This window comes from Lithobates pipiens, unplaced genomic scaffold (assembly GCF_037356315.1).
Source record: "Lithobates pipiens isolate NorthernLeopardFrog02 unplaced genomic scaffold, aLitPip1_a1.2 Scaffold_1, whole genome shotgun sequence".
Lineage (NCBI taxonomy): Eukaryota > Metazoa > Chordata > Amphibia > Anura > Ranidae > Lithobates > Lithobates pipiens.
Window position 1 is genome coordinate 156,656,576 of NW_027507685.1, and position 22,560 is coordinate 156,679,135.

Genomic DNA, 22,560 nt, shown 5'->3' on the forward strand with positions numbered 1-22,560 from the left:
AGACCCTAAATTAAATAGTTTAATCTCAATGCTAAAGTCACCATTCAAGAGTTTTATATTGTGATCATGTCTACCTAATTGTCTCTTTTTCAGGGAGAGTAAGTTTAATGCATGTAGTTATTCCTCTTAGCAGAGGTCCTCCGACTTCCTTATTAGCTTTGTTGCCCTTCTCTGAGCTCTTTCCAGTTCAAGTACATCATTCCTAAGAATTGGTGACCAAATCTAGATGGCATACTCAAGATGTGACCGAACCAGAGTTTTAAAAAGTGGTAAAATTATTGTTTTATCTCTTGAGTAAATACCATTTTAATGCCTTGCTTGCAGCAACTTGGCATTGCATGCTATTGTTGAGTCTGTTATCTACTAGAACTCCCAGAGCCTTTTCCATCATCGACCCCCCCCCCCCCCCATAGGTTCTTCTTCTAGTGTATTACAAGTGCATTACTTTACATTTATAAAAATATTAAATCCTATCTGCCATATAGCTGCCCACCCCTTTATTTTATCAAGGTCTTATTGTAAAGTTGCTATATCCTGTTGTGAAATTATTGTTCTGCTTGTCATCGTATCACCAGCAAACACTGAAAATGAAATATTTATTACCTCTATATAATTTATGAACAAGTTAAACATAATAGGTCCAAGGACAGAGCCCTGGGGTATCCCACTCACAACTCTAGGTCATTCAGAAAATATTCATTATTCACAACCCTCTGGGAATGCTCCTGCAGCCAGTTTTCTATTCAGGTACATACAATATCCTCAATGCCAAAATACCTTCAATTGTAAATTACGGTAAGCATTTTGTGGTGTACTGTATCAAATGTAGGCTTGTGCAATTCGTTTCGTAACGAATCGAAATTCAGCCGAATTTTGCATCTTTCAGACATTCGGATGCATCCGAATGTCCGAATAAAAAAATAACGAATAACAATGAATACGAAAGAAATATAACGAATGAATTCGAATGAATTCTAATGAATTCGGTAATTCTTTAAAGATCTAATGAAACAAAAGGTCAGCTCAAAGTAAATCTTATAGTCCAATCAGCTAATTAATTTTGTGCCGGAGGTTGGATTACTGGCAAAGTGCATTCCTGAGATCTGAGTTAGAAGGGTGTTGTATTGTATTTGAGCCGAGGAGAAGAGACGTTGTCATTGTGTGTGTTAAAAGATTCAATAAACAAACGACTTTCCAAACTACGAATCATTATCACGAATGTATATGCATACATAAATAGCGAATTTCAACTAATACGAACGAATGAATTCGACACTCTACGAATAATACCGAATTATCCAAAAACATAACATAACGAATATAACAGAACGAAATGATGTATTTTACGAATGACAACGAACCGAAACTAAACAAAATTTTCCCAAGTCTAATCAAATGCAGTAGCGAAATCCAGATAGACCGTGTCTACCTGACTTCTTCTATCCATATTACAGCTTACCTTTTCATAGTATGTTAAAAGATTGGTGTGGCAAGACCAGTCCTTCATAAATCCCTGCTGATTACTATTAATAATACTATTTTCATCAGCAAATTCTTGGATATGTCCCTTGCCATGCCTTTCAATGGTTTACATACTATTGATGTTAGGCTGACTAGTCTGTAGTTTCCAGGTCTGTATCTTGACCCTTTTTTTGAATCCATGTTTGCTTTTTGCCAATCTGCTGGTATTATTCCATTCAGTAAGCTGTCCTTAGGAACTAAAGGAATAACAGTTTGGCTATAACATGGCCAAATGGCTATAACAAGTTCTTTGAGGACTCTTGGGTGTAAGCCTTCTGGGTCTGGGGATTTATTAGTCTTAATGTCACGGTGCTACTGGTGTAAGCCCACAGGCAAGCAGGTGACGTGGGATCCCCCAGGGCATGGAATCTAAGGGCCAGCCGGTATTCTGCCAGGGACCCCCTCACAAGAGTTTGGGCTTAGTGACGTGCTGACCCCAGGTCACGACCCCCATGTTCACCCTGCTGGCAGAGGAGAGTACCAGAAAACACTGTCAGATGGATGGAAAAATGAAGCAACAGAGAGCCGGATAGCGAGCCAAGGTCAGGACGGGCAGCAGACAAAGTAATCAGGAGAACTAGCCTAGACTGTACACATGAGATCAGTTCACGAGGGGTCAGGTTAAACAGTTCACACGCAGGTTTCTCAGGAACAAGTGTTGCTCAAGCAACCAGAAACTGTTTTTTTTATTCCTCTCCTATTCAGTCGTATAAACTGAGGAGAAAATTGTATTTAGTACAGTTGCCTTCCCCCTGTCACTTGTGACCAACTTTCATCTTTTATGAGGCTTATATGTTCTGACCTCGCCTTCCCCGTACTCAGAAGCAGCAGAATTTATTTTGGGGTGTAATTTCACTTATGCCCATAGCATGTGTGAGCAATATATCATTTAGTGACAACTTTGTGCAAAAAAAAAAAAGTTTGTAATATTCCCGCAACTTGTGGCAAAATATAAAATATTCCATGGACTCAACATGCCTCTCAGCAAATAGCTTGGAGTGTCTACTTTCCAAAACGGGGTAATTTGGTGGGGTTTTGTGCTATTTTGGCATTTTATGGCCTTTGAAACTGTGATAGGTAGTGAGGAGTGAAATCAAAAATTTGCACCCTTAGAAATCCCGAAGGCATATATTTTGGGGTGCAATTCCACATATAACTATGGCATGTGTGAGCAAAATATCATTTAGTGACAACTTTTTGTAAACTTTTTTTTTTTGTCTCATTATTCAATCACTTGGGACAAAAAAAAATATATTCAATGGGCTCAACATGCCTCTCAGCAATTTCCTTGGGGTGTCTACTTTCCAAAATGGGGTCATTTGGGGGGGGGGTTTATACTGCCCTGCCATTTTAGCACCTCAAGAAATGAGATAGGCAGTCATAAATTAAAAGCTGTGTAAATTCCAGAAAATGTACTCTAGTTTGTAGATGCTATAACTTTTGCGCAAACCAATAAATATATGCTTATTGACATTTTTTTTACTAAAAGACATGTGGCTGAATACATTTTGGCCTTTTTATGACTAAAATTGAGTCATAAAAAATGAATTAAAATTTATTCGATTTTTCTTATAACAAAAAGTAGAAAATATCTTTTTTTTTCAAAATTTTTAGTCTTTTCCCTTTTATATCGTAAAAAATAAAAATCGCAGAGGCAATCAAATACCATCAAAAGAAAGCTCTATTTGTAGGAAGAAAAGGACGCAAATTTTGTTTGGGTACAACATTGCATGGCCGCGCAATTACCAGTTAAAGCAGTGCAGTGCGAAATTGTAAAAAGACCTCTGGTCCTTAGGCTGACAATTGGTCCGGGGCTTAAAGTGGTTGTAAACCCTTACAAACCACTTTGACCTACAGGTAAGCCTAGATTAAGGCTTACCTGTAGGTCCAGGAAATATCTCCCAAACCTATACGGTTTAGGAGATATTTGCCCAAAGACGGGCACCGCTATCTACGGCGCATGCGCCGTAGACAGCGGCGCGCAGGCGCACTGAGCGGGGCATCGTCGATGACGGCAATGCCGCGAGTCTCGGCTCCCATGCGTATGCGCGGGAGTGACGTCATCGCTGCTCCGGCGAATCACAGCGCCGGAGCAGCGAGATCCACGGAGACCCACCAAGAAGATGGATGCTCGGAACTACAGGAGACAGCGGTGACTTCGCTGGCTCCTGTGTCAGGTAAGTGACACATAATGGACTACTATGTGATGCATAGTAGTCCATTATGCTTTGCCTTTACAGGGAATGAAAGAGGAAGTAAACTCATCAGTGTTTACTTCCTCCTTAAGTGGTTAATATGTATATGAAAAGAAACAATAGTGTCCACTTCAAAGAAATTATTTCCAATGGTGAAAAGTAAGACCCCTTTCACACTGGGGCGTTTTTTCAGGCACTTTAGCGTTAAAAAAAGCGCCTGTAAATTGCTTGAACGAAGCCGCAACTGCAATCCCAATGTAAAACCCTGAGTGCTTTCACACTGAGATCCCTTTCACACTGGGGCATTTTTCAGACGCTTTAGTGTTAAAAAAAGCGCCTGAAAGAAGCTGCAACTGCAATCCCAATGTAAAAGCCCAAGTGCTTTCACACTGAGGCGCTGCGCTGGCAGGGCGTCAAAAAAAGTCCTGCAAGCAGCTTCTTTGCAGTGCTTTTGGAGCGGTGAATACACCACTCCTAAAGCGCCCCTTCCCATCGAAATCAATAGGAAGCGCCTAAAAAACGCCTGAAAAACGCTTTTGGCAGCAGCGTTTTGTGGGCGCTTTTAACCCTTTATTTGGCCACTAGCGGGGGTTAAAAGCGCCCCAATAGTGCACGAAAAACACTGGTAAAGCGCTGCTAGTTTAAGCGGTGCTTTACGAGTATTTTTCGGGCCCTGACATTGTGAAAGGGCTCTTAAAGCACTTGGGCTTTCACATTGGGATTGCAGATGAGGCTTCTTTCAAGCGCTTCACAGACGCTTTTTTTTAACGCTAAAGCGCTTGAAAAATGCCTGAAAAACTCCCCAGTTTGAAAGGGGTCTCAAAGAAATAGGTGAAATGCCCACTCACCTCACTCTATGACCCATTAACGGTCATATTGTGCCTTTTAAATCCTGTAATGTTGACTTTGTGTGCCTCCGGATGGAGGATCTACTCTTACTGTATGCTCTGTCCTTTGGTTAAGGAAAGCTTGACTGGGAAGCGAGTACTCAGAATATATAAAATGATGTGCTCATAGCGTATTATGCTTTTCAAAACATTTTCTTTTTAATGGTTTAAAAATACTTACAAAAATAATTCTTGTCAATAGCATGTAAAATCAAAAAAAACAGGGGCAGATTGCCTCCTTAACACAATTTCCGGTTTTCACAGACACCGGAAGTGACGTCACTGACTCCTCCAAACGCATTGCGTCACTTGTCATGTGACTTGCTCAGGGTAGGAAGCCCAGTGACAAACGCTGTCTTTATGTAGCTGCGCTTTGTGTATCCGTTGCTATAGTGACTTAGGTGATTCACCTGGATTTTCATCAGCAGTTCACAGCATTAATTACTAATATTAAAAGTGTTATAAAACACACAAAAAAGATATTACAGAATTTGAGGATTCTAATCTTGATTCATATTCCCATCCATTAATTAATACTTATAGTAACTAACCAGTCTTTTTGCACATGAATAGATTCAAGGTTAAAAATAAAAAATATTAAAAATAAAATATTAATCTTCAAATAAACCTACTAAGGCTGATAATTTTTAACTATGTATTTTACCCAGAAGCAAATTTTAGCAAAAATGTGTATTTTAGCAAACGTGTAATGAGAGACTTTGAGATTACTATGATGAGCACCATCTAGTGGGAGATAGAAGGTACTGCCATCTGGAAAAAAGGATCTTTTCCTATGTATAGGCATATATGCATTATTAATTTGAAATAAAGCAGTTTAAGTCAAAATAAATGTTATGTCCTTTTTGGCTGGAGAGTATTGAGCTCAAAAATAATTTTGATTCGATTTTAATTAGCTGGTTAATTTTATTTGTACCCCTCCAAGGAGGTTGATATTTTTCTATCGCCCAAAATAAGAGTAATGTAGGATACTTATCATGGTGTTGTGCAAAATACCTTGATATGCTGTCTTTGCTAAAGCCTTTCCAGATATTTTGAACATGTTTCAGAAATCGTTTCCACATGGGTCTTTTTGTTCTTTCTACGTATTGCATCTTGCATGGACATTGGGGAACATAGACTACTCCATCTGTCCTGCATGATATAAAGTCTCTAATTGGGTATTCCTTTCCAGTAGAGGTAGATGCAAAGTTGGTACATTTTATACCATTTCTATTGGTGTTGGTACATGCAAAACACCTCTTGCAGGGAAAAAAATCTTTTCCCTAAAAGAATGAAAAATTCCTCTGTTTGGGGATCCGAGACATTCTTGGCTTTTATGTCTCGTAGTGTCGATGCCACCTATAGATAGGATCTTTTGTAGTTGGTTGTCACCTTTCAAAATCGGGCCAATGTTTTTTGACTAGTTTTTCCACTTGCTTGTGTTGTAAATTCAAATCCAAGACGATTGGGAGATTTTGCATGGTTGTCTCGTCTTCACCTTATCTTTCACCAAATCTGCTCCTTCTATCCTAGATACTGTACTTCCTGGATTTTCTCTGCAATTAATTCTTCATTGTATCCTCATTCAATGAACTGTTGTCAAACCATTCTAGCTTGTGTTTTAAAATCTGTATTCTTGCTAAAGTTTCTTCATAGTCTTATGAGTTGACCCTTTGGGATGTTTATGAGACAGGGGGGAAAATGGCAATGGTCTACTGGAAAATAACTATTTTGGTCAACATTTGTAAAGAAGGTTTTCGTTGTTATGAGGTTATTTTCCACCTCAATATTCAAATCCAAAAAATGTAGTTTTTGCATAGTTCTCAAGTGACAGTCTGGTGTTTTTCTGGTTAAAATTTAGTTTATGAAAAAAAAACTTGTTAAGCTGTCTTCATCACCTGCACAGATGACAATCAAGTCATCAATGTATCTTTTGAGTATCAACTCTTTAGAGCGGTTGTGCATAAACTTCTTCTTCCTCCCATTGGGACAACAAATTACCGATACTGGGCCCATTTTTGACACCCATTGCTATGCCCCTAATCTGCCTATAGAAGTGTGTGTACCAAAAACCAAAAATATTGTACCAAAAATAATTATGGTGTAGGCCAGGGATAGGCAATCTCGGTCCTCCAGCTGTGGTGAAACTACAATTCCCATGAGGCATTGCAAGACCCTGACAATCACAGGCATGATGGGATTTGTAGAGTGCCGAGGTTGCCTACCCCTGGTGTAGACCATAGTCCAAACATTTAAGCAAATATGACTTCTGTCTACTTCCCAGATTGCTAGACCTATCCAGGGCCCACTTGGTTGCATCTATAGCTTCTTCTTAGTTAATTATTGTGTATAATGAAGTTACATTAGCTGTTGCTAACAGGTACTGTTGATCCTCTAGTCTAAATTCTTGTATGATATATATGAGGGGTTTCATGTCTTTCAAATAATCTTCATAAATATGTCCCTAAACCACTCCCACTTTTCACTGGTGCATTTTGTTTCAAGAATTTGAACCCATTTAGTGTCATGCAGTATGGAGAACAGCTTAGTAAAGTTGGCTTGTTTGAAATTTAGTGTACATCCCCCACTCTCATGCCTATTTTTCCTATAATTTATGGCAAATAGTAATTACTCTCTTCCACCTCTGTAATCATCTCAATGTTGTTTGTAATTAGTAGGTTCAGCAGAACATTATTTCTAGTTGGAGCTTCCACCATTTGACTCATGAAAAAATTAAGAGCCTTAGTTGAGTAAGCAGATCTCACTCAGATTAGCCAGCAACCTCTTTTGGTGATTCTTTAGTCCTTTTCACTAAGCCATCATACTGTGCACACAAATCATTTTCTCTAAAGGCTGTAATAGGACAGACATCTTCTTTTAGATATGCAAGTTGATTTTTTTTTTTTCTTTAACCATTTTGGCCTATGGAGAAGCAGCCATCTAGATCAATGAAGAGGACTGAAGAACTGCCAGAGTCAGCGTAGGCCATGGTTAGCGAAGGAAGTTACCTGCTGATCTGAGGTCAGTACCATATTAAAGTACAAAAAGCCTACCAGAAGAACACGGTTTATATGAGATGATGTCCCAACATAATTAAATGTAATGTACATAGTTATATAGTTAGGCAGGTTGAAAAAAAGACATCCAGTTCAACCTTAAAAACAGTAAATAAATAAAATAAAAATGATTGTACAATCCAATATACCCAATTTTATGCCCACAGTTGATCCAGAGGAAGGCAAAAAAAAAAAAAAAACCCAGCAGAGCATGCTCCAACTTGCTACAGCAGGGGAAAAAATTCCTTCCTGATCCCCCAAGAGGCAATCGGATTCTCCTTGGATCAACTTTACCTATAAGTGCTAGTACCCAGTTATATTATGTACATTCAGGAAAGTATCCAGGCCTTTCTTAAAGCAATCTACTGAGCAGGACATAAGCACTTCTGGCGGGAGTCTATTCCACATTGTCACAGCTCTTACTGTGAAGAAACCTTTCCGTATTTGAAGATGAAATCTCTTTTTCTCTAGACGTAAAGAGTGCCCCATGTCCTCTGGGTTGACCGTACAGAGAATAGCGCAACACCAAGTTCACTATATGGACCCCTTATATATTTGAACATGTTGATCATATCCCCCCTTATTCTCCTCTTCTCAAGAGTGAATAAATTCAGTTCCTCTAATCCTTCCTCATAGCTGAGCTCCTCCATGCCTCTTATCAGTTTGGTTGCCCTTCTCTGCACTTTCTCCAGTTCCCCGATATCCTTTTTGAGAACTGGTGCCCAAAACTGAACTGTATATTCCAGGTGAGGTCTTACTAATGATTTGAACAGGGGCAAAATTAGATCTCTCTCTCTGGAGTCCATACCTCTCTTAATACAAGAAAGGACTTTGGTCGCTTTGGAAACAGCAGCTTGGCCAATTAGACAGTGTATTGAGAATGGCATGTAAATTGGAGACATCCTGTAAGGATGTTATTCCACTGCATATCTTGGTGTCATCTGGTGTCATGTAGCCTTTGAATATATTTTTACATACTATCATTCGCACCTGAACCCATACAGCATTTGTATTAGTGTCTGATAATCCCCTGTACATCAGCACCCAGTATCACACTCACCAGTTCCACACTCCAGCACCAGAACTTTCCCTCTGCATACAGCCACCAACTTACAGCCAAAGAGGGGGTGCTATCTGCTATTGCCTACTCTTCAATACTTGTGTAATTCTATCAGCCACTTGTTGCTATCACCCACGCACTCCTTGTTCACATTGTGCTTCAGTGTTCATATTACTTGCCTGTTCCTGCTTCCGGGTCCCCTGTGGCACCTCTACAATTCCCAGTGTCCATGTTACATAGTTACATACATAGTAGGTAAGGTTGAAAAAAGACACACGTCCATCAAGTCCAACCTATGTGTGTGATTATATGCCACTATTACATTGTATATCACTGTATATTGTGTTAGGTACTTATCTAATCGTTTTTGAAACTATCGATGCTCCCCACTGAAACCACCGCCTGCGGAAGGGAATTCCACATCCTTGTTGCTCTTCCAGTAAAGAACCTCCTACGCAGTTTAAGGTTAAACCTCTTTTGTACTAATTTTAATGAGTGGCATGTGTCTTATTAAACTCCCTTTCACCTAAAAGTTTTACCCCTATTGTGGGGTCACCAGTATGGGATTTATACATTTAAATCATATCCCCTCTCAAGCGTCTCTTCTCCAGAGAGAATAAGTTCAGTGCTTGTAACCGTTCTTCATAACTAATGTCGTCCAGTCTCTTTATTAGTTTTGTTGCCTTCTCTGGACTCTCTCCATTTGCAGCACATCCTTCCTGAGGACTGGTGCTCAGAACTGTACAGCATACTCCAGGTGCGGCCGGACCAGAGTCTTGTAGAGTGGGAGAATTATCGATTTATCTCTTGAGTTAATCCCTGTCATGGTTATGCAGCGATCTTCCTGTTTGCTTACCTCCCCTCATGTGTTCAGACTAAGAGGCAAGCCACTTCCACCTGGTGGTTTTTATAACCTCTCCTCTAAGCATGGCTCCACCCCATGCCCTATCAGGGAACCTTATATTAACCTGTGCACTGCAAGCCAAGAGTGCTGATCAACCATTGTGTATTCCTTTGTGTGTTTAGCTTCCTGTTACCTGCCGTGTGCTCTTCTGTTGTTCCGTTACCGACTTTGGCGTGTCTTTGACTATCCCCGTTTGCCTGTGATCCTGACCTTTTGGCATGTCCCTGACTATTCCAGTCTGCTTGTGGCCCCGACCTTGGCTTTGTCCCTCACCATCCCTATTCTCCTGTTGCCTACAGTGGGTGTGAGCTGGGGGACCCTGGGGGTCGCGACCTGGAGCCAGTTGCAGCCAAGTCCATCCTCACCACTCAAGGCTCTGGTGAACACCTGCTGGCTCTTAGACTCCGCGCCTCAGGGAATCTTGCGCTCTAACCCTAGTGCGATCTGTCTCCCATCCGCAGCAGTCAGCCGTAGGGTCCACAACCTTGCGGTGCACTCCTGATCCCTACGGTGTGCATCTGTCACCTCGCCTCAAGGTGACCTGACAGTTTGATCAGCCATGGACCCGGCTGATGTGCCGCTTCCTGCAGATGATCCATTGCAGAGCTTAGTTCGCAGGCTTGGGACCCAAGAATCGCATCAGACCCAGGTGATGCGATTCCTTCAGGATTTGGCATCCCGTGTTGAACAGGTTCAGGCCTCATTAGGACCCCCGGTTCAACAACCTCAACCGCTATCTGCCGCTGCACCTATCGCATCAGTCGCAGCCATACATTCATTACAACTACCAGCTCCGGCCCGTTTCTCTGGGGACTCCAAGGCTTGCAGGGGGTTCCTTAGCCAGTGCACAATTCACTTTGAACTTCAGCCCCAAAACTTCCTGTCCAATCGGGCAAAAGTAGCATATATCATATCCCTCCTGTCCGGCGAGGCGTTAGCTTGGGCTGCCCCTCTGTGGGAACTGAATGATCCAGTGGTTTTTAGCCTGTCTGATTTCTTGAAACTTTTTCGGAATATCTTCGAGGAACTGGGTCGTGTCTCCTCAGCGGCTATCGCTCTTTTACGTCTCCGTCATGAGTCCGCGTCTGTGGGACAGTATGCTCTTCAGTTCCGTATCCTCACAGCTGAATTGAGCTGGAATAATGAGGCCCTAGTTGCAACCTTTTTACATGGCCTCTCTGATAGAGTGAAGGATGAATTAGCAGGAAGATCCCTTCCTGCTGATCTGAACAGTGTCATCACCTTGTGTAACCAGATCGATATTCGCTTTCAGGAGAGGGCCCTGGAAAAAAGACGCCAGCACTCCCCGTTCTTTAGGCAGCCTGAGCCCCCAGTCCCTTCTCTTCGATCCGAGGAGCACCCCCTGCCTACCGAGGAACCTGTGCAGTTGGGCTGGACTAAGTTATCTCCCGAAGAACGTGCTAGGTGCAGAACTCTGGGCCTAGGTCTCTATTGTGGGGCCAAAGGTCATTTCCGTGACACTTGTTCTCCTCGTCCGGAAAAACGCTCAGGGCTAATACAGCTGGAAGGTGGAGTATTAGACCCTGAAATATCACCTTCACCTTCTTGTCTTCTCCTTTCTGTGTTGCTTCATGTCGGTGCTTCCTCTCGTTGCTTCCGCCCCGACCTTGGCTTTGTCCCTCACCATCCCTATTCTCCTGTTGCCTACAGTGGGTGTGAGCTGGGGGACCCTGGGGGTCGCGACCTGGAGCCAGTTGCAGCCAAGTCCATCCTCACCACTCGAGGCTCTGGTGAACACCTGCTGGCTCTTAGACTCCGCGCCCCAGGGAATCTTACGCTCTAACCCCAGTGCGATCTGTCTCCCGTCCGCAGCAGTCAGCTGTAGGGTCCACAACCTTGCGGTGAACTCCTGATCCCTACGGTGTGCATCTGTCACCTCGCCTCAAGGTGACCTGACAATCCCCTTTTTAATTCATGCCAATCTTCTGTTTGCTTTGTTGGCAGCAGCTTGGCATTGCATGCCATTGCTGAGCCTATCTACTACTAGGACCCCCAGGTCCTTTTCCATCCTTGTTTCCCCCAGAGGTTCTCCCCCCAGTGAGTAGATTGCATTCATATTTTTGCCACCCAAATGCATTATTTAAAATTTTTCTACATTAAGTCTCATTTGCCATGTAGTTGCCCACCCATTAATTTGTTCAGATCTACTTGCAAGGTTTCCACATCCTGCAGAGAAGTTATTGCCCTGCTTAGTAATGTCCCCAAATACAGAGATTGAACCATTTACCCCATCCTCCAGGTCATTTATGAATAAATTAAATAGGACTGGTCCCAGGACAGAACCCTGGGGAACCCCACTTTCCACCCCTGACCATTCCAAGTTTTCATATTTATCACTACCCTCTGAACTCTTTATCTTTATCTAGATGGCAGCTTACCTTCTCCTAGAAGGCTAATAGATTGGTTTAGCAAGAACGATTCTTCATGAATCTATGCTGATTACTGCTAATGACACAGTTTTCATTACTAAAATCCCCTCCAAGAGCTTGCATACTATTGATGTTAGACTAACTGGTCTGTAATTCCCAGGGATGTATTTTGGTCCTTTTTTAAATATTGGTGCTACATTGGCTTTTCTCCAATCAGCTAGTACCATTCCAGTCAGTACTGTCAGTAAAAATTAGGAACAATGGTCTGGCAATTACTTGACTGAGTTTTCTCACCCTTGGGTGCAAGCCACCTGGTCCCGGTGACTTATTAATGTTACGTTTTTCAACTCTATTTCTAGTTCTGTCTTCTGTTAGCCATAAGTGTGCTTCCTGTGACGTGTCATGAGGATACACACTACAGTTTTTGTTACTGAAGCCCCCTGATTCCCTTGTGATTGTGTATTTGTACATACCTGCCTCCTTCTGCTATCCACTGACCAGTGAGTCCTGCACTCCCATGCTGCTAATGGACTCCATTGACATTCCATCAACTTTCTCTCAGTTTCCAGTAGCTGCTGTTGAGGCAAAGGGCGGAAACCTGGACATTGCCTGCAGCAAATCCATCTCCACCATGAGGAGCTATGGTAAAGACAAGGTGGGCTCTCACCTACAGTATTGTGCAGGCATGCTGGGTTCTCAGGTAACAAGCCTAGCCCAGACTCCTTGTGGCCACCTGTGTCTCTTCCGTGGCCAACGCCACTGCTTAGTCTGCTGCTGCTACCAACTCCTGGTCGCCCAGTATGCCTCTTAATGGGAGCAGGTTCCCTAATCTGTGACACCCAGACTTGGAGGAGCAGCACTCTCTAACAAGTCCTAATTGCTTTTGCACTGTACTCTTGGTACTTGGTGAAAATGATGCTTTTTTTTCCTTTAAGAACGTACAATAATTTTATGCCTGCGTCTTCATATGTTAGTATACAAAGCAGGAAACGAGTACTTCAAAAGAATTGATATATGATTTTATTATAAACGATTGCATGTTGACAAAAAACTAGGTATGGATTGAGATGTAGAGGGAATTGTAAACAATTAAACCTAAGAATAACTTAAAGGGAAAGTCACAGAAATGTGTAGTGAGCACATGCTTGTATCATCCTTTTTCTAAATCTGTCCATATACCAACCATATAAAATGCTTCATACTTCTCAAGCCAACAGTTAAAACAAGAAAGTTCTCCATTTGAGACAATTTGATCAAGCTGCATGGCAGCCATTGTAAGTTTATCTTTGTCTTCTACTCTTTAGACAGTAAACCATAACATCACAAAGGTCTGTTCGGCCAGCCAAACACGCTGGTTTCCCATTGGTCATTATATTATTTGACCATCAAAAGTTAATTTTTTTTTAGTTACTCAATACACATTTTGGATAGGCTCCACAGAAATCAAAGCTTCTTACATATGTAGGCGTAAAGGCAGAATTCTCATTTACAACCTGACCACCTCAATTTTTTAAAATTGCATATGATGGCTTTTTGTAGCAATAGATTCTTCCTTAAGGTGCACCTATTATTTTGATCAGGCAGGCCAAAGCAAAAGGTCTCCTTTAGACCTGCCGCCCCACAGCTCTATATATACACCTTCCTTTCACTTCCCGCCACTCCTTTGCTTGTGGGAGTAAAGAGAAATACCTAGTAATTCAGGGTTTTGGGGGGAGAGCATGTGACTCAATCTTCTTCTTCTTATATTACAGTGACAACTGGCCATTTTGGTGCCACTGCTATCACATGGGGGCAGAGGAAGCAAAGTTAATGTAAATATGAGCAACTGCCTTAAAGTGAGCCTATTACTTTGTCCTGTATGGCACTTTAAATGCAGATCAGTAGTTAAAAAATGTAAACCATTTTTCGGTTTGGATGAGATTTTCAACATATATGAACACCTTTACTGCCTTCTTTGTTAGAGGAAATTGACGTAAAAGCACCCTGGGGAAGAAGCTTTAGATTTACCTTTCTGGCAGGCCGTAAATACCCTCTTGAGAATCTTTGTGTGGTGCTGCTATCGAATACCTCCTGCATTAGACAGGTTGTCCTCCATCCTGTGCTATGGTCCCACTGACCACTATGGACACAAAAGTGAGAAAAGGGGAACCACAGCGCCAAGTGAAAGACATACTATATGGCACATGAAAATCTCACCCTACTCCTATGTGACAACGATGGCACCTGAGCAACTAAAAACTTTTTTCGTTTTTTTTTAAGTTTTTGATAAAATGGGGAAGGGTTAAAACATTCAGGTTTTTATTTTTTTATTGCTTATTGGTTTTTTTCTATCCTATTGGGGAGATTTTCTTTGAATTCTTGTCCTGCAGACAAAAAAAGGAGGCAACAGGAAATTCTACGACATGAGAGCAAGTCTTCTCTTAAATAGCTGTCACCTGAACAGGTTGGAACGCCTCTTCATCAGGTACAACTTAAAAACTTTGGATTTCCTTTAACTTTCTGTCTTGTGACTATGTTCACCCGGACAAATATAGAGGGTGAATCTAACTAAAAGGGCCACGGACAGAAATTTAAATTGACAGGGGTTCTAGTCCTTCCCTTCTCTATCCAAATACAGTATATAAATTCATGGCATGTGAACAGGCAAGTATAAAGATTTTCCTTTCACAGCGTGCTTTACTTTCATCTTTTTTCAGTGGCAACAAGCTCACTTTAGATTCAGTAAGTTAATAGCTTGCTTTCACAATGACATTACCAGTCACTGACTGATACTGTTTGATTGTCCATTTTGAGCCCCCTGGTCACCAGCTTCATTGGCGGCTGGAGACTCTGTGTTTCGACTTTGTAGTAACTTGCGTACATCTTTGATCATAGGTCGCAATACCTGAATAAGGGCATTCAGGGCTGCCTGAGTTCCCTCCATGGCCTGGGCTTGACGCTCCTGAGCACTAGCTTGGACTTCTTGGGACCGGCGTATCATCTGCAAGATATCATTCTGTTGCTCCAGGTGTTGTGCAATCTCCTTCACATGCAAGTTCGTCACTCTCTGCTCCTGTAGCAATCGTGCTGAATTTAGCGCAATTCTGTTCTTTAGTTCTTGAGGTTTTCCCGTAACTTCGGCTGAAGGAGAGATCATTTCTACAGGGGTCTCAGAGGTAACGGTCGTGGGTGTTTCTGTTGTGCAATACTCTACCACATTTTCTTCTAAAGTATGGTAGGTGGTCTCTGTAGGGACTGAAAAAGAAATTGATTATACTTACAGATCTTTAGTCAACTACAGTTAAAAAAAAACAAAAAACTAACAGATATAAGTCTAAATGTTTAGCAGGACATGCCAAAATCTGCAATTTCCATGTGTAAAGGTATTCACAGAAAAAGAGAATGTTTACTCAATTCCTCCCCTTACAGGCAGACAGGGAACCTTTCTACATTTGTATTTTCCCCCAAATGCCTAGATGCTCAGTAAAAGGTGCTCAGTAAAAAGGTAACTAGGCCATTATGGATTTTCAAGACCAGTAGATATTGCTTCACCTAGGGCCGGATTAAGAACATCATGGGCCTTGTGCTGAGGTTTTTGGTGGACCTTTTTATTGAAATGAATAAAATTAAAATACAAACAATTTTTGGTGAAAACAAATTAAATATTGAAAAAAAATACATTATATATATATATATATATATATATATATATATATATATATATATATATATATATATAGGAAAGAGAGAGAGGGGGATGAGGGCGAGAGAAAGAGGAAGGGTGAGAAAGAGAAAAGGTGAGAGAGGGTGTAAGAGTGGGGGGGCTGCCCTACATGCAATGCATGGGAATGCACATGCTCTGTCACATCTGAATGATGTGAATGGAGCCTTATGCCCTGTACACACGGTCGGACATTCCGACCACAAAATCCGGATTTTTTTCAGACGGATTTTGGCCGAAACTTGTGTTGCATACACACGGTCGCACAAAGTTGCCGGAAAATCCGATCGTTCAGAACGAGGTGACGTCAAACGCATACATCGGGACTATAAACGGGCCAGTAGCCAATAGCTTTCGCCTCTTAGTTTATTCTGAGCATGCATGGCACTTTGTTCATCGGAATTGTCTACACATGAGCGGAATTTATGCGATCGGATTTTGTTGGCGGAAAATTTTAGATCCTGCACTCAAACTTTGTGCGTCGGAAAATCCGACGGTAAAAGTCCGATGGAGCCCACACGCGGTCGGATTTTCCGACAACATGCTCCGATCGCACATTTTCTGTCGGAAAGTCCGACGGTGTGTACAGGGCATTACACTTACCGACCATGTATCAGGTATTTATTATGACAGACCCTTCCCTGCCTCTCTGCTAATCTCTGCATCTTTATCCACCTCTTCTCAATACACCTGTGCATTCTTCCCCCTGCTAACCTCTACACCCCAAACTCCACATGCCTCTGCTTATCTTTGCACCCCAGCCTCTCCTTGGTCAGGTTTTCCCTCCAAACTGTAATTCCTCCTCTTTTTATCTCTGGACAACCCCCCCCCCCCCATCCATCTGCTCACCTTTGCAATACAGGCTGATGGTGGTCTTAGTGACTGTGGCAGGCATGGCTTGTTACATATCCCCAATGTCGGCACCATACAGCAAAGGGGATGGTGGACTAGGGCTCTGGGAGTTTGACATACCTATGAATGCTCTAACAATTTACATATCAATGCCACCATAATTTACATATCAATGGTGTACACTGCACACACAGCAGGGCTGGACAGCATTAGTGACTCACTCACACCACTGGGCTGGGCCTATGTTACGGAAGGGGCCTGCAGCTCCAATTGCCCCTATGTTAAAGCGGGATTCCACCCTAAAGTGGAACCTCCGCTGATCGGAACCCCCCCCCCCTCCGGTGTCACAATTGACACCTTTCAGGGGGGAGGGGGGTGGAAATACCTGTCAAAGACAGGTATTTTCACCCACTTCCGGGCATAGACTCCCACGGGAGTCTACGCCATTTCCTGCCCTGCCGCGCTGTCTGCTGGGACACACACGGGTCCCAGTGACAGCGCGGAGATTTCCTATTGCGCGGCGCGGCTCACGCATGCGCAGTAGGGAACCGGGAAGTGAAGCCGATTCGCTTCACTTCCTGATTCCCTCACCTAGAATAGCGGCGGCAGCAGCCGAGGCCCGAGCGGTCGATCGGCCTCGGCTGCCGGCATCGCTGGAACCCGGGACAGGTGAGTGTCCATTTATTAAAAGTCAGCAGCTGTAGTATTTATAGCTGCTGGCTTTTAATATTTTTTTTTTTTTGGCGGAATCCCTCTTTAAGCAGGCCCTGGCTGCAGCCTAAGATGCCTGCCTGGAGCCTTTCTTTTTTATCGGTGCCTGAAGCCTTTACTCTGTCTTCTCTATAGGCACCAGCAGCCTTCTCTCTGCCCTCTCTATTGGCATCTACAGCCTCCCCCCCCCCGCATTGCCACCTGCAGCCTTCCCTCTGCCTTCTACATAGACACATTCAGCTTTCTCTCTGCCCTCTCCATAGGCACTTGCAGTCTTCTTTCTGCCCTCTTTATAGCCACCATCTTTATAGGAGAAAATATTATGAGCTTGGTTTAGGAAAGATTGAGTTTGAGGAAGTGGTGTGACATCTGCTTGGATATGTCTGTTAGTTAGTAATACATGAGGAAACTGATGGGGTGAGCTGAGTGGTAGAGAGATAGATTTGGGTGTTATCAGCATAAAAATAGTATTGGAAGCCATGGGCGGTTATCAGCTGACCCAGGGAGAAGGTATAGATTAAGAATGGGAGAGATCCATAGGCAGAACCTTGGGGGACCGCAACAGTAAGAGGCATAGGAGAGGGGGAAGTAGAGTTGTAAGTGACACTGAAGGTGCAGTGAGATAGGTAAGATTGGAACCAATGGAGAGCAGTTATGGAGATCAAGGAAATTTAGTTTTTTGAGGCAGAGGTGGTCAACTGTATTAAAAGCAACAGAGAGGTCCAGGAATAGGAGTAAGCAATGACCATTGGTTTTAGCGTTGTTAGTAAGTAATTTGTTTGTTTTAGGAGAGCAGTTTCTGTTGAGTGTTGCAGGTGAAATCCAGACTGCAGGGGATCAAGAAGGTTATTCTCGATGAGGTGGCAGCTCAGCCGGTTGTAGACTAGACGTTCAAGGAGTTTGGAGGTAAAAGGTAGAAAGGAGATGGGTCGTTAAGATTGGTGGAGTCCAGTGAGGCCTTTTTAGGTATGGAGGTGACTAGTGTAAGTTTTAGAGGGTTGGGGAAGATGCCAGTAGAGAGGGAGAGATTTTATGAGTTAAAGAGTGTAGGATAGAGGTAGGGGGTGACCATAATATTTGCAAGGGAACAGGGTCCAGGGGGGAGGTAGTTAGGCGGGTGTAAGAAAAAAAGTTTAGCTAGACATCTTATGCCCTTCAATACCCCTTAAGGGTCCTTTCACATGGGGCGGATCAGTGCTGATCCGCCCCGTGGATATCCGTTTGCTCAGCGGGGATCACTCCGTCGATCCCCACTGAGCAGGGAGATGACAGGTCCGTCTCTGCACACTGCGCAGGGACAGACCTGTCACAGCGCCGTTCTCTCCTATGGGAGATCGGATGACAACTGGCCGCAGTGTCCGTCGTCACCCGATCCGATGACGGATGGAAAAATAGCTTTTTCCTCCGTCACACTTTTTCGGATCTGAACGGGTCGGATGTCAGCGGACATGTCACCACTGACATCAGACGCTCCATAGAGGTCTATGGAGCATCCGTTCAGGTCCGCCTGAAAAACTGACAGGCGGGCCTGAACGGATCCTCAGTGTGAAAGGGGCCTTACATAGGTGTTGTCTGCCCTGCCCCAGTCCTCATCAACTCCTATTCACAGACTCACTAACACCTCTCCAGAGGTATTTTCATACCATCACTCTCCATACCCATTTGGCTGGATATGTTTCATGTGTGGGACGCACACCAAGAGTGAAAAACTATTCAAACCATTCAGAACTTGCCATCATTATTTTACTGCTGAGGTGGACGGGATATAATATAAATCTATTATATTGTTTATAATCCCTGAAGATTTTTAAATAAGCTAACCTTTTTCCAAGAAACGCATAAGATTTTTTTTTTTTTAGCAGAGACCCTAGGGAATAAAATGGCAGTCATTTAAACTTTTTATGTTACATAAAAGGAGTAGTTCTTTAAACACTTTTTTGGGGGAAAAGAACAGTTTCATGAATTAATACACTAAACATTAACATTAGCTCAATTTTTTTGCATAATGTGAAAGATGATGTTATACCAAGTAAACAGATACCAAACAAGTCACGCTTTAAAATTGCACACACTCGTGGAATTGTGCCAAACTTCGGTACTTAAAAATCTCCATAGGTGACGCTTTGAATTTTTTTACAGGTTACCGGTTTTGAGTTACAGAGGCGGTCTTGGGCTAGAATTGATTGCTGCTTAATGTGTTTTAATATTTTTAACTAGTTGCCGACTGCTGTGCGCCGATATACGTCGGCACAATGGCAGTGGTGGGCAAATGGGCGTACCTGTACGTCCCCTTTAAAAGGCGGGGATAGCAGACGCCCGCCTATTATGGTGCCACCGTGCCCGCAGTACCGGTGGACTCGATGTCCACTGGTCTCCCGGCAATTGCATCATGGAGCTGCAGAACGGGGAAGTGCCTATGTAAACAAGGCATTTCCCCGTTCTGGCTTGTGTCATGACAGAGATCAATGCTCCCTGTCATGTGAGTTGAAGCACATCCCCCCCACAGTTAGAATCACTCCCTAGGACCCACTTAACCCCTTAATATCCCCCTAGTGAGGTTTCCACTCTATTCACCTCTCTAGGACATCTCAGATCTGTGACTTCCAGGAGCTAACCCTTTCTTCCTTAAAAATAAAAACCTGACAGGGGTTATAACGCTTATTCTATCCAAAATGAAAAAAAGGTTTTGCCTTCAGTTCTAATTTTAAAGTGTTATTTCACCTTTACAGAAAAAAAATGTAAAGGTGAACAATGGACACCCTAACAACCCCCCCCCCCTTCCTGCTTTACTTACCTCCATGTTGCTGAGCTGTTAGTACCCCCCCCCCCCGCCCCCGCAGCCAGTCTAGCGGACTGGAGATTGATTCGAAATCTCTTCTTCCGTCAGCACCTCCAGGATGGACCCCAGATGGAGTCTGACTAGTTAGCACCATAACACTCAAGTCACATTGATGGTGCTGAGCAATCAGAATCCATCCGGCCCGTCCTGTAAGTGCTGATGGAATGGAGGTAGAACAGCAAGGTTTTCATATCGGATATCGGGGGGTGATGAAAGCTTGACAACCCCAGAAGTAAGTACAAGAGGGATGGGGGGGGTATGCAGTGTTAGTTCACCTTTTTTCTGTGAGGCCCCATTCACAACTCCGCATAGCAGTTCTTGTACGTGTTTTTTTTGGGGGGCGTTTTGGAGCGTTTCTGCTTGACTGGGCTGCCGTATGCATGACAAATGTGCCAAAGAAGCTCCCAAATTTTTTTTTTTATTATTTTTTAGAACGGAGCGAGGAGCCTTTTTTACCACACTTTTTGGTGCGTTTTCAGCTCATCTGTCGTGCGGCAGATGCGCATCTGCTAACCGTACTTGGAATGTCATTACCTTTTAATAGCAATGCAAGTGCAATGTGGGTTTTCAGTGCATTTTCAAAATGCGTGGCAACGTGCGCTTTTTATGTGCAGTTTACTATGTGTTCCGTAACACGCAGCTGTGAATGGTGCCTGAGGGCCGGTTCACACTGCTGCGATGCCAGACATCGCATGTGATTCACACCGCTGTACAGATCACATGCGATGCAAATTCAACCATACAAACCATGGCTGAATTTGCATTGAATTCGGACCAAACTCGTGCAGGACCCTTTTTTTTGTCTGTACCAGAATGGGTGTTCAAACCCAATGCGATCCAATTCCTGTCCGAATTCACACTTCGCACTGCAATCTGATCTGGTAGTGTCATTAACTTTGTATTGATACTCCCAGTGGTTCACATAGGGCAGTTTGAATCACCGGCGATTCAGGTGCGATGTGGGAACCTGCACTGGATTTGCAGGGTTTTCCGCATTGCACCAGTGTGAACCGAGGCTTAAAGTGGATTTACACCAAAAATGGAACTTCCGCTTTTCCGGTTCCTCCCCCCCTCCCTCTGGTGTCACATTTGGCACCTTTCTGGGGGATCAGATACTTGTCTAATAAAGGTATTTTGCTCCCACTTCCAGGCATAGATACCCGAGCCACCCGTGGGTATCTATGCCACTCACCCCCCCGCCATTGTATTTTGGGAGACAGATGGGTCCCAGAAAACAGCAGGGACCAGCGGGATTGCACAGAGTGAGTCGCACATGCACAGTAGGGAACCAGAAAGCGAAGCTGCAAGGCTTCACTTACTGACTCCCTTACCGGCAGCACCCGACAGCCGAGGGATAGATCAGCTTCGGGTGCCGACATCGCGGGTGCCGTGGACTGGTAAATGTCCATATTCTAAAACACAGCAGCTGCAGTATTTGTAGCTGCTGACTTAAAAAGAAAAAAACAGCGGAACTCCGCTTTAAGGTGAACTAACACTTTAAAGAATGGTCTTAAAATTTGTGCGTCATTTCCTTCCCAAGCTCGAAGAATTTGAAGCTGCAAGAGGGTGAAAACAAAGAACGGTGTTATTATTTCTGCCATTTTTTATAAGGCGTAATAAGAGTTCTTTTTGTGGCCTGTGCTGTGCAGACGCCGGCCATGTTAATCATCTGTGCCCACTCACTCTGTGCCAGGGTCACGGTGTCGGGTGAACTGATGGAGACTTGGGTGGGGATTTCGGTGGCGCACTCCTGGGCGGGTAGGCTGAGGATGGCGCTCTCCCCCAACAAGTTGCATATGCGTTGTTGCAGAGGGGTGAGCATGACCGGCGGCGTGCCCACGTCCCCCTCGCCTTCCACCGCAGCGCGCGCCTGGGACATCTTCCTGCGCACCTCCGTCTTCAGATCGGACCACTTTTTCTTCACCTCCGCCAACTCACGGTGGCACGTGCTGATGGCATTGACGCGCTTCAAGATGTCGTACCAGGTGTTGCTTTTGGTCATCAGGGGCACCCCAGCGTTGTAATGGTTAATCAGGATGTGTTTCTGCTTCTCCATCTCCTCCATGATGATGTCCACTTCTTGCTCCGAGAAATTGGTCTTTCTTTTCTTGGCTGGCGTAGCCATCGCCGCTCCGCCGGTGTCGGGAATAACGCCGCAATACGTAAATTGCGTAAGCCGGGGCGGCACGGAACCTACGCAGCGTAACGGCTTCCAGAATCTGCCTCTTTATCGCGTGTCTACGCAAGCTTGCGGAGGGAGAACGGGGTACCGCCCACACGTGCGACTGTAACGCTGGATTGGCTCATTTCGGAGCCAGTATCAGCCCCACCCCCTTAGAGTTCTAATTGCGTAACAGTCCCGTCAATCACTAATACAGCGCCACCATTGGTCAGTGTTCATTTAAAGCGATAAAAGAAAACTGCTTTGTGTAATTGAAAACATTG

At 43.7% G+C, this 22,560-nt stretch overlaps 1 protein-coding gene across 1 annotated transcript; it reads right to left on the reverse strand.

Moving 5' to 3' along the window:
* Positions 1-13,027: 13,027 nt before the first annotated feature.
* NAIF1 (nuclear apoptosis inducing factor 1) lies at positions 13,028-22,394 on the reverse strand. The gene is made up of 2 exons (XM_077478776.1): positions 21,799-22,394; positions 13,028-15,247 (listed from the first exon to the last, which is right to left on the reverse strand). Exons 1-2 carry the CDS (start codon positions 22,238-22,240, stop codon positions 14,772-14,774), a joined length of 918 nt encoding a protein of 305 aa, XP_077334902.1. The 5' UTR covers positions 22,241-22,394; the 3' UTR covers positions 13,028-14,771.
* Positions 22,395-22,560: the final 166 nt, after the last annotated feature.

Bases quoted from the DNA above. Each gene is read 5' to 3' on its own strand.
- NAIF1 (XM_077478776.1), bottom strand. From the start codon at position 22,240: ATGGCTACGCCAGCCAAGAAAAGAAAGACCAATTTCTCGGAGCAAGAA. The intron at 15,248-21,798 runs GTGAGTGGGCAC...TTTCTTTTTCAG, and splicing joins CACCGTGACCCTGGCACAGA to TCCCTACAGAGACCACCTAC.